Source organism: Mobula birostris, chromosome 6 (assembly GCF_030028105.1).
Source record: "Mobula birostris isolate sMobBir1 chromosome 6, sMobBir1.hap1, whole genome shotgun sequence".
In the NCBI taxonomy this organism is placed as follows: Eukaryota; Metazoa; Chordata; class Chondrichthyes; order Myliobatiformes; family Myliobatidae; genus Mobula; species Mobula birostris.
This window is the reverse complement of record NC_092375.1, coordinates 165,951,298-165,963,728: the sequence shown is the minus strand read 5'-3', so window position 1 is coordinate 165,963,728 and position 12,431 is coordinate 165,951,298. Positions and strand designations below refer to the sequence as shown.

Below are 12,431 nucleotides of genomic sequence, written 5' to 3'. Positions count from 1 at the left end.
TTGATGCGAGTTATATACAAGCCTCTGAACAGTAGCCAGGATGTAGGGTACAAATTACAATGGCAGATAGAAAAGACATGTGAAAAGAGCAATGTTATGATAGTCATGGAGAATTTCAATATGCGGGTAGATTGGGAAAAGCAGGTTGATGCTGGATCCCCAAGAGATAGAATTATAGAATGCCTATGGGATGGCTTCTTAGAACAGCTTATGGTTGAGCCCAGTAAGAGAAAGGCAGCTCTGGATTGGGTGATGTATAATGAACTAGATTTGATGAGGGAGCTTAAGGTAAAGGAACCCCTAAGAGACAGTGAGCATAATATTACAGAATTCACCATGCAGTTTGAGGGGGGAAAAGCTAAAATCAGATGTATTGATTTTACAGTGAGGTGAAGGGAGTTACAGACCATTGGAAAATGACACTGGAGAGGTAGTAATGGGGGACAAAAATGGCAGATGAGCTTAAGTATTTAGCATTTGCTTTCAAAGTGGATTACAGCAGTATGCCAAAAATTCAAGAATATCAGGGCAGAGAAGTAAGTGTATTTGCTGTTACTAAGGAGAATGTGCTTGGAAAACTGAAGGGTCTGAAGGTAGATGAGTCTCCTGGACCATATGGACTACACCCTAGGGTTCAGAAAGAGGTAGCTGAAGACATTGTTGAGGCATTAGTAGTGATCTTTCAAAAATCACAAGATTTTGAAAGAATTGATGCAGCAAGATAAATTTCATCATAGCCACCAATGACCTCCTTTATGACTGACCATGATTACTTTTCCCCATTTTTGGTTTACTGTTCAATCATTTTTGATGTATTTGAATTGTATTGCCTCTTCTGTTTTAGCTTAGTTGAAGCACTTCACTTGATTGCAGTTATACTAGCCGAAATATGACTAATGTATCTGCAACTTGTTTTTATTTTACGCAGTGTGAATATCTTGGGTGCATTTCTTTCAATGTACAGTGGATTCTGGTTAATCGAGACACATCGGGACCAGTACATTTTGGTCCAATTAAGCTACTGTCCCAGTTTGCCAAAGTTTCATGGAAATAGTTAAAAAGTATAAAAAAACCAGAATGAGTAGCAAATTATGTATTTAAGTGAAATACAGAACAAATTGGAGCACTACCAATAGCACTAGAGTACTACAAAACTGTGTATTAGTTATCAACGGAGGAATTCATCCAGTATATGCAATGAACAAAGTCAGTGCAGACACCTAGTACAGATAATAGACTGCCTTCATACAATGCTATCTGCGATTGCATCCTCCAAATCTTCATTTTATTTGTAACATTGAAGATGATTGTTGATACCTTCAAGTTCTTTGTAGTTCCTAACTTGTTGAAGCAGTTGCTGTCTAGCTAAACAAAATCCTCCTTACCTCTAAAAGGTCGTCCCTCTATTTTGAGGCTCTGCCTTCTAGTTCTGGATACCCCACCACCGAAGCATCCTCTCCACATCCACCTGATCTAGTCCTTTCAACATTCGGTAGGTTTCAATGAAATTCTCCCCCTCCCCGCATTCTTCTAAATTTCAGTGAGAAGATGCCAAATGTTCCTCACATGTTAACCCCTTCATTCCCGGAATCATCCTCATGAACCTCCTCTGAACTCTCTCCAAAGATGACACATCTTTTCTGAGATATGGGGCCCAAATCTGTTCCAAGTGTGGCCTGACTAGTATCTTATAAAGCCTCATCATTATCTCCTTGCCTTTTATATTCTATTCCCCTTGAAATAAATGCCACCATTGTATTTACCACCTTTACCACAGACTCAAACTGTAAATTAATCTTCTGGGGTTCTTGCACGAGGACTCCCAAGCCCTCCTAAGTTCATTTATACTGAATCTGACTGTGTCCAGTCTTGGTGTGAGTTGATTTGTGTTATAATCCTTTTCATTACTAAAGACACTTCTAACATTTTTTGCAACAATAATAGTCTAACTCTTGAAATTTTCATTTTGCTTTGTTATCTTTTGATTTTTTTAATCAACTTTTTAAATGATTCTTTATAACAGGGATTCAGAGATATTGAACAACCTTGACAGCTTTGATAAATGACGACACAAATACAAAATACTCTGCAGATGCTGGGGTCAAAGCAACACTCACAACACGCTGGAGGAACTCAGCAGGTCGGGCAGCATCCGTGGAAAAGATCGGTGGACATTCTGGCCCAAAGCGTCGACCGATCTTTTCCACAGATGCTGCCTGACCTGCTGAGTTCCTCCAGTGTGTTGTGAGAGTTGCCTTGATAAATGATGAAGCTGAGGCCTGGGGATTTTGACAAATGGCAAAGCTTCCAGAGAATGCCTAAGACTTGTGCACAGTACTATAGTAATTTTATGTGAAACACCCTGGTTTCCTTGGCTGTGTAAGTCTAGGGAAAACACTCTCAAGTCCTGCCAAACTTGTGAGATTGAGACTGCTCGATCCCACCCCAAATCCTGGTGTGTGTGGATGCTGTGTAATTTGCTACCCTGTTACAAAATAGTGCCATGAAATAACAGACAGTACACTGCATACAATTAAAGGAATTGTATTTATGAATCTTAACTTTAAAGAACTAGTAAAGAATAACAAAAAGAAAAGGGCCCATTCTAATTATACAGTCATATGTGCACAAATTGGAGTTCATCTTGAACTTCTCTGTCACTCAAGCGCTGGGCCCTCGGTCAGCATGAAAGCACACACCACTTTCCGAATGTTGCTCACAATCCATCTCGAACAAACAGGTCTTCCACCCAATCATATGCTACGACGGGTTCTCCCCAGTGTCTTTTCTCTTCATCTCCCGCCGAACAAAAACCCAAGCCCAACCTTAGTGTCCCTCACCAGAGAAACCGCCCCTTAATTTGACCAGCCTAATTGGATGGCACATATTTCTTCTCATCTTTTATCTTCAACCATAACCCAAACAAGCTGCTCTGACAACTGCCAAAATAAAATGCGTACAACACAAAATGAAATGCATACAGCATAACAGTAAAAATATGACCCAGGGCATTACATATGTATTGCACTATACTGCTGCTACAAAAAAAGGTCATGACATACGTGAGTGATGATAAACCTGATTCTGATATGGGTCTCTATTGTGGATTAACAGTGGGAAGAGGGTAGCATGAGGGGAATCATGGTTGAGAAAAGGGGCAGGGGAGGCAGGGAGGGGATGGAGCGGGAAGCACCAGAGACACATTCTATAATGATGAATAAACCAATTATTTGAAATCAAATGACCATGCCTGGTGTCTGAAGGTTGGGTGTGTCTGCACCTGCACCACCCTCTGCCCCTAGCACACCTTCTCTGCCACCTGTCTCACACTCCTACTGTGGCACTCCACCCTTGCCATTCCCACCACCCTTTACTCCCACCAGATTTTCAAACTCCATCTCAGCTTCACATTGACAATTACAGTACTGTGCAAAAGTTATAGGTACTCTAGCTATATATATATATATATATATATATATCTATATCTATATATATATATATCTATCTATCTAAGACTTTTGCACAGGAATGTATATCAACCTTAATCTGCCTAGGGTTTTGCCATTTGAATGCTAGGGCTGTCAGAGCCAGCAAGACTGATGTCCCAATTTGGAGAAAGTAAACTTGGGTAAATGAGAAATGCAGATAGTAAGCCAACTCAGAAAATTCCCTGCTGTCATGTTTTAGGTATTTTAAGTAAATATGCAGAGCAATAGTATGCACTAATGGCCTCCTTTAACCTATTGTGCATTCTTGTGCATATGTTTCGAATGTAGATTTTTAAAAAAATTAACATTGTACCCATATCAACTATCAATGGACAAAACTTTCAGTTATCCAAAGCTTACATTTAGAGACCCATGTCCTAAATTTGCTTGTGTTTTTTAATTTCTTGGAAAACTCCCTCCACAATCAAATTCTTGGGTTGACTCTTAATTCTTTGTTGAATCCAAGATGTCCGGTGTGTCACATTAGAATTAAAAGAGTTTGTTAGCCTTCAAAATTCAAAATGCATTTATCAATTCTTGACTGATTAGAAATGAGTTTTAAGTTTTAGCTTTTGTTTTAGACAGTTAAAAAAATCAAATAAGAGTGCAAGTTACATGTATTCTAAAGCCCTTTAAACTTATTAGCATCATTTAAAAAAAAAGTCCTCCATTAAATACTTGGCAATTTATACTCCTTGCATTTCTGTATTTCTTTTTAATATAGTTTCAGTGGCTGAGGACCTCAGATTTAAGAAATTATCGCAAATCAAATATGAATATTTGCTGCTTAAGTTAAATAATTGGGCAAAATTGCCTATTAGATAAGTAATAAGTGATAGCTATTTTTAACTAAATTTGTTTTTTGATCTTTAGAGTTTGGATTTCTTTGCTTAAATCAAGTTTGAATATATCATGAACAGTAAAATGCCAGATTCATGGTCACTAAGAGAAAGTTTCATGCTCAGGTATCGACTTAGTGGAATGGTGCTTCCAGCTTTGAAAGAGTGGATGGAAAAATCTTTTGGAGCAAGTTTGGAGCACAAAACAACCCCAAGGGTAAGAATTTTCTAAGTTGACATACCTTTAATATTTTAAACTGCATGGTTAAAATACAGTGTGCGACATGGACCACATTTATCATGAATTACTGATTCTTATAAAGCACAGGAAACACTCAGATGGTTTTCTAGATATTTTCCAGAAGAAAGTATTTGTCTTTGTCAAACAATATAAACATTTGTATTTTAACCATGCAGTTTATTATAGTCTACCTTCAGTCATTTAAATTATGAGGGCCAAGTTTAGATGATCAGTTTTTAAAATTGCAATTGTGCTCCAAAATTTGCTGAAGTTTTACCAGAGATGTTAAACTGTATTTACTCTTTTAAGACAAACAGTTTTATAGAAATGAATAATACACTTTATTTTTAAACTTTTGAAGACTACACCAAATTTGGAAGATCTTCCATTACCCATTCTAAATGAGGAATGTCTCAAAGATCTAAAAGACCTAGGAATCCCGTTTTCACAAGATCCAGAGGATAGATTAATAAGATCCCATGGTAAGAAATTGTAAAAAAAAAAAAAAAATTGTTTCCTCAATATATATATACACACACACATACACATGTTATTTTGTGACTAACCAATATATCTTAAACACAGGCCACTGTTTACATGAGATTTTTGCTCTACGTGAAGGCAAAGTTGAACGAGTTCCAGATGTTGTAATCTGGCCAAGTAAGTGTGATGTTTTGTTTATTAAATCAATTTCAAAGCAACATATCCCTACCAAACTGAAAAATAAATGTGTAATTCTGGGTAATAAATAAGATATGCTTCCATTGAAAAGTACCCCTATTCAAATAGTATTTTTCTTCTGCCTCTGTGCTCCTCCTTTGTTTCATAATGTATGAATCAACTGTAAGCAACCTTAGCTGTTAAAGTTCTGCCATGTACATGTCTTCAGAGCCAAATTGGTTGAGTGTAATCTTTTTTCTTTACTTTCTCTGGCACTAATTGTGCCTATTAATTTTGTTTTTACCAAAGTCTTACACGTTTTCTCTGCTTTAATTATTTGTTTCTTTTTTCAATGTTTTGTGAATTGGTGATGAAAAGGTATTTGACAGTATTTTTGGATTTAGCAATTTTTTCATTAATTTTTGAAGTAGAGGATGGTAGTGCTTTCCTATAAGAAATGTTTTCTTAAGCTTCTCTTGTAGTTCATGGGGAGCTTAAGGCTGGGTTATACAAGATCAACATTTAGGAAAATCTTTTTGTTTTCCAGGTTGTCATTCTGATGTGGTCAAGATAGTAGAGCTAGCATCCAAGCACAATGTTTGCATCATTCCATTTGGCGGTAAGATTTTTATTTCTTAAGACGAACATTTAATTTTAGAATTAAATTGTAATTGGCTCAACCTAATTTCTTAGATTAAGTAATCTTGAAGCAGGTCAGTTTTTCAAAATCTTCACCTTTTGTGCAGCTTTAACATTCAAAAAGTATATTGTTTAATAAGTTCATGACTTGTATCTCTCAATGTGGTCTAAGCAGTGTTTCTGAGAGAATGTCTTTATTAATTGCTTGTACTTACTTTCAAGTTAATATAGCATTCAAGGCATAAAAGAATTATATTTAAAGCAGTTTTGTATATTTGTACCTTTTGTTGCTTAAGATTAGTTTGCGATTCGTGGAATGGTAGTGTGGTGGCTAGTGTGATGCTTCACACTGTTGTCTTTGAGGAGTTTGTATGTACTCTCTGTGACGTGCGTTTCCTCTGGGTGCTCTGGTTTCCTCCCACATTCCAAAGATGTACAGGTTAGTAAGGGTTGATAAGTTGTAGGCATGCTATGCTGATACCGGCAGCTTTGCCACACTTGCAGGCTACCCCCATCAGATCTTCGGCCTTTGTTCACTGTTGACGCAAACATTGTATTTTACTGTATGTTTCAATGTACCTAAGACAAATAAAGCTTTAACACTTTAAATCCTTAATTTGCTTATGTCAAAAAAAGGTAAATATTTCTGCTTGTTACCTTTTCTAGTAATTTACACAGTTTAACTGGTTTTGCAGTGAGATGGTTTCCTGTTAGTATAACTACATTGGAATAAATACTCAACTAATCCTGTAATTTAATTACTTTCTTTATGATTGTTGTTTTATTTCCACTTTGCATTCCAGGAGACATGTTGTGAAGGTGTGGTTACATCTTGAGTATTGCAGAGAACCACTATGCTCATTACTCAAACTGCTTTAAACTTTCTTGTAGAAATTAACTTTAAAACAAATCATAAACTTTCTTTTTATTCCAGTGTTTCTTTTTTAAACCATTTTACTGATCTTAAATGATATTATAATATATTGAGCTTTTTTCTCGATTTGAAATGTATAATGCAGATGAGTAATGCAGGTTAATTTGAGGGAAGTTAAAAGGATGTAAATTATGTCATGGAATAAGAATTTCTGGTACTGGACATGAAGTGTTACTGACAGAAAATATACTTGGGGCTATAATTTTCCATAAGATGTTTATCTGGTATATGTTTTTGTGTGCTATGCAATGTTAAGCAACTTCGAATTTTTGGCATCTAAAAGGATGTAAGCTGTATGCTATTGACCCTGGATCTACTGGATTTTCTGAGTTGTGGAGGAGCACACTGACAAACTGTATTCATATGGGGAGCAGAAAGTGAATGCCAGAAATAGACTTCTACAGAGAGAAGTAAATTAGTTTAAAAAAATAAAACTAAGAATGAAAAGAAACACAATTGGGGGAATGTGGAGGAATTTGGGTAAGGATAAGACATGAAGGATCAAAATAGAACATATTCAAGTAGATATTGATGGCAGTGTTCATAAGGCAATATTAAAATCTGCAAAATTATACTGAAGGTTGGTTTATTAAGCTCTGTGAGCTATGCCGTTGGGTCATTATTTTCTTTCATTCTTGCTAGATTCCTAAAATGTAGAATTCATGTTCTGATAGCAAATCCATGAAAAGCTCATTTGTTTAAATCAGGTGCTTTTGAAGTAGGTCTTCCTGCAGTTGTTCTGAGCAAATCCCTGTGTTTTCTACCTTGTTCAATATTTTTTCCTGCTTCATGTTGACATTTGAGTTAGTGATGAATATTTAATTATAAAACTTATCTCTGCAAGCCTGAGGCTTCATGAATCTGGTGGTGTTAGTTTCTCTCACAGCACTAAATAGTTTGTTAATTTCATTAATTCAGCAGAAAGCATTTGATACCACTCCTTTGCTCCTTGGTTAAATCCTAGTTTTTTTTCGTGTATACTAATTACACATAATGCTCTTCTCTGAATTGTGATAGTTCCCCTATTGGTATATAGTAAATCAGCAGATTAAGGCCTCCAGTGTTAGATACTGTCCTTGGGAAGTGGCGACAATGGCAAAGCTGCATTTGTTTCCTTTTCCTTATATCGCTGACAATCACAGCATAGTTTTCGATATCAGTAAAACGAAAGAGCTAGTTACCGACTTCAGGAAGTGGGGTGGTGTACGTGCTCCTGTTTAAATCAATAGTCAAGGGTTTGAATGTTTGAGATTCTGAGAGGTGAACATCACCAGTAGCCTGGTTCATAGCTCAACACATCACAGAAATAAACCTTTCCTCCATGGACTCTGTCTACACTACTTGTTGCCTTGGTAAAACAACGAGCCTAATCAAAGACCTCACACACTCCAGTCGTTTTCTCTTTCCCTCCTCGCCCCTCCCATTGGGAAGGAACACAGAGAAACCTGAAAGCACATACTACCAGTCTCAAGGATAGCTTCTGTCCTGCTGCTGTAACACGATTGAATATTTCCTTCGCACGATAAGGTATACTCTTGACCTCACTCTACTTCGTTATAACCTTGCACCTTATTGTTTACCTGCTCTGTACGTTCTTTGTAACTGTAACACTTTATTCTACACTCTGTTATTGTTTCAGCTTTTACTATCACAATCCACTGTTGTAATGAATCAATCTATATCAACAATATGCAAGACAAGTGACGTCTTCGGTACATGTGACAATAATAATAAGCCAACAGCTCTGGCTTCCCTCCAAGTTGCACACAATTCTAGTTTAGAAGTTTGCTGTTACTTTATTGCTGCTGGGTTTGTATTGTAGAATAATTTATTGTCCTTTGGGTGAAAACCCTTTTCTCGTATGCTTTCAATGTCAGTTTCCTTATTTTGAGACTGATATTTGTTGATAGCATTCATGTTGGTCACTAGAAGTATCTACCCCTTATCTACATTGCCACACTTTACAGCACCAGTGATCTATGTTTCTTCTAAGATGTGTGCGTGCACGCAAAAGATTGTTGCCCTCTACCTCGTTGCATGTTAATATATTTTATGTATGTACACAATCACATTTCCTTTTCCGGTTTCTGTTGGGGAAGGTGTTGACATCGTGGAGCTGGTGCGACGATTTGTCTGCAGATTTTAGAACTAGTTTATTTATATTGTTTTTATTGAAGAAATTATTGACTCACTATGTCAAATTCCAAAGAAGCAAAGGGCGTGAAGCACAAGAGAACTGCTAGTTCATTTAAAGCGGAATGGCTTAATGAAACATTAGAAACTGCTACGCAGAAAGCTCATGAGGTCAGAAATGTGCAGCTACGAGAAGTATTTATGTACAATACAGAAACAAGTGTTACCTATGTGTATTGTCGTGATGCAAAAGTTGCTGGAAAACTTGCAAATGGGAAGAAGTGGAGTGATATTTGGAAACTTGACTTTTAAAGGCATCATTTAGCAAGCAAATCACATATGGACGGTGTGTAAAAGCTCCGGTGAGAAAATCCTTCATTATCCTCTGAGGCTGAGGTGAGAGTATGATGAAGCCTGCTACATATGTTTTGTGAGAGTGCAGATGAATGAGAGCAAAAACAATCAAACCCGGAGGAGATCAAAGCTCTTACTGATAGTTCACAACAGGAATTCTGCAGATGCTGGAAAAAATTCAAGCAACACACATCAAAGTTGCTGGTGAACGCAGCAGGCCAGGCAGCATCTCTAGGAAGAGGTGCAGTCGACGTTTCAGGCCGAGACTCTTCGTCAGGATTAACAGAAGGAAGAGTGAGTAAGGGTTTTGAAAGTTGGAGGGGGAGGGGGAGATCCAAAATGATAGGAGAAGACAGGAGGGGGAGGGATGGAGCCAAGAGCTGGACAGGTGATAGGCAAAAGGGATACAAGAGGATCATGGGACAGGAGGTCCGGGAAGAAAGATGGGGGGGGGGAGAACCCAGAGGATGGGCAAGGGGTATATTCAGAGGGACATTTCTTTCTCTCACTCTCCTTTTTCTCCCTCTGTTCCTCTGAATATACCCCTTGCCCATCCTGTGGCCCCCCCCCCGTCTTTCTTCCCGGACCTCCTGTCCCATGATCCTCTCATATCCCTTTTGCCTATCACCTGTCCAGCTCTTGGCTCCATCCCTCCCCCTCCTGTCTTCTCCTATCATTTTGGATCTCCCCCTCCCCCTCCAACTTCCAAATCCCTTGCTCACTCTTCCTTCAGTTAGTCCTGACGAAGGGTCTCGGCCTGAAACGTCGACTGCACCTCTTCCTAGAGATGCTGCCTGGCCTGCTGTGTTCACCAGCAACTTTTATGTGTCTTACTGATAGTTAATTTTTTTGTTTTAAACAATGAACAACAAACTGGACTTGGTAGTTCATTATCCTTAGAATAGCTCCAGATTCACTTCGACTTATAAATTCAGTGCACACATGTTGTTGTCACTGGGAAAAAAGTTGCACAGTACAAGATTAGAGGGAACACTGCCAGCGATCAAGGTTCAATTCTTGCTGCTGATTGTGAGATATTTGTATGTTCTTTTCATAGTGTGGGTTTCTTCTGGGTACATCCTCCTACTTTTGTGTGGCTTTCCTCTGGTTCTCTGGTTTCCAGAGACATATGGTTAGGACTGTTACGTTGTGGGCATCCTATGTTAGTGCTGGAAGCTTGGCAAAACTTATTACCACCTCCGCCCCACATCTTTGGACTGTGTTGCTCATTGGGGCAAACAATGCATTTCACTATTTCAGTGTACATATGACTAATAAAGCTAATCTGTAGATCTTTAGCTCCTGAAGAATTTTGTATATTTCAATGCGATCCTAATTCATTTTCTAAGTTCTGCAGTGTATAATGCAATACTGTTTTCTGATCCATTGTACTTGTGCATCACCTTATTGTTTTAACACAGGACTTAAAGGTATTTCTCAGAACACACTAGACCACTGCTATACTAAGATAAAGAATACCTATCAGTCCGTGCTCAGATCGCATGCAGGCCACAGCTAAAGGGCAAGGCACTAGAGATTAGGACAAAAAGAGGTAGTTGTGGGAGGCAAAGGAGTGGCTGTCAGATTGGTTCGAGTTGGTGAACTGGGCCACGTTCAAGGACTCATCTGCGGATCTGAATGAATACACCATGGTTGTCGCAGACTTTATAAAACAGTTGTAGATGAGTGCATCAACCTTGGTCGCCAACAGCAGGCAAAGCTGGGGATTTTGAGGCCTACCCTCCGAAAGATTCCCGACCACGCAGTAACGACAGCAGCGAATGAGCGTTTCAGAAATTTCTGCAGATGTTCCTCTGTGCTTTCACGTCCCTCTCCATCAAATCAGAATTGTCCACGGCCCCTATTTAACAGATACAGTATCATTTTTCACCAGAAGGCTGCGCATGAGCAGGTGTGCTGCTCTCTCTCCTCCCGCCATTTTCAAATTTTCGGGCTCTTGAACCAGTGGTATAACTTCACTCAACTTCACTCACTGTCATCACTGAACTGTCCCCACAAACTATGGACTCAATTTCAACGACTCTTCATCTCATGTTCTCGATATTTATTGCTTTATTTTTATTATTATTTCTTTTTTTTCTTTTTGTATTTCTGGTTTGTTGTCTTTTGCACACTTGAGGTCAGCCCTGTTGGTGCAGTCTTCTCTGATTTTTTCATGGTTATTGGATTTATTGAGTATACTTTGCATATGGTCGCTATTGAAGCTTAAACCATTAAAGAAGGGTATAGGATCATTTTTTTGCTGGTCTATTAGAGGGTAGATGAGAAGGTACAAAGAGTTGTGAAGAAAAGCTAATTAAAGTTCAAAAGTAAATTTATTATCTAAGTATGTATATGTTACCATATACTACCTTGAGATTCTGCCTTGCAGACATTTACAAGAAAAAAATACAATAAAATGTTATGAAAATCTATATAAAATGGGCAAAGACTGACAGACAACCAATATGCAAAAGAAGAAGCTTCAATAAAAATAATGCTGAGAACAGGAGTTGTAAAAAGTCCTTGAAAGTGAGTTTGTAGGTTGTAGAATCAATTCGGAATAGAGGTGGTTGAAGTTATCCATGCTGGTTCAGGAGCCTAATGGTTATAGGGTAATAATTGTTCCTGAATCTGGTGGTGTGGAACTTAGCTTCTGTACCTCCTGCCCCAATGGCAGTAGTTAGAAGTGGATATAGTCCAGGAGAATATGTCCACAGATCCATAAAAGTATTAGAATTGGTTAATAAGCTGTTTAAAAATGTATATGTGAAGCTACACAGTACTGGTTAGGGCATGCCTTGAGCACTGGGAATAGACCTGGTCACTGCATTGTTGGGAAAATGCTGACTAAAAAACCCTGATGGGGAAAATGTTATTGCCCTGGAGAGTGGAGAGGTTTTCCAGGAATGGAAAACTTTCAGTACGAGGAATGATTTGTTAAACTGGAGCAGACAACAGAGAAGATTGACAGGTGGTTTAATTGCAGTGTATAAAATTGTGTGAGGTTTTGGTAGGATAAATAAAACGCCTTGTTTCCCTTAAGATGTCAAAACTAGAGGGCACAGATTTGATTGGAATTGCTTGAAGGATTAGAACAATCAATGTTGATATTGAAGCGCATCATGACAGTTGGATCGTAC

The 12,431-nt window shown here is 38.2% G+C and overlaps 1 protein-coding gene across 2 annotated transcripts in view; it reads left to right on the top strand.

Moving 5' to 3' along the window:
• Positions 1 to 12,431, top strand: part of agps (alkylglycerone phosphate synthase) — a 164,112-nt gene that overhangs the window by 43,548 nt on the left and 108,133 nt on the right. For both annotated transcript variants that reach the window (XM_072261793.1, XM_072261794.1), the window contains exons 3-6: positions 4,454 to 4,544; positions 4,930 to 5,050; positions 5,154 to 5,228; positions 5,776 to 5,847. In XM_072261793.1, coding sequence (XP_072117894.1) covers positions 4,454 to 4,544; positions 4,930 to 5,050; positions 5,154 to 5,228; positions 5,776 to 5,847 — 359 coding nt within the window. The remainder of the gene's footprint in view (positions 1 to 4,453; positions 4,545 to 4,929; positions 5,051 to 5,153; positions 5,229 to 5,775; positions 5,848 to 12,431) is intronic.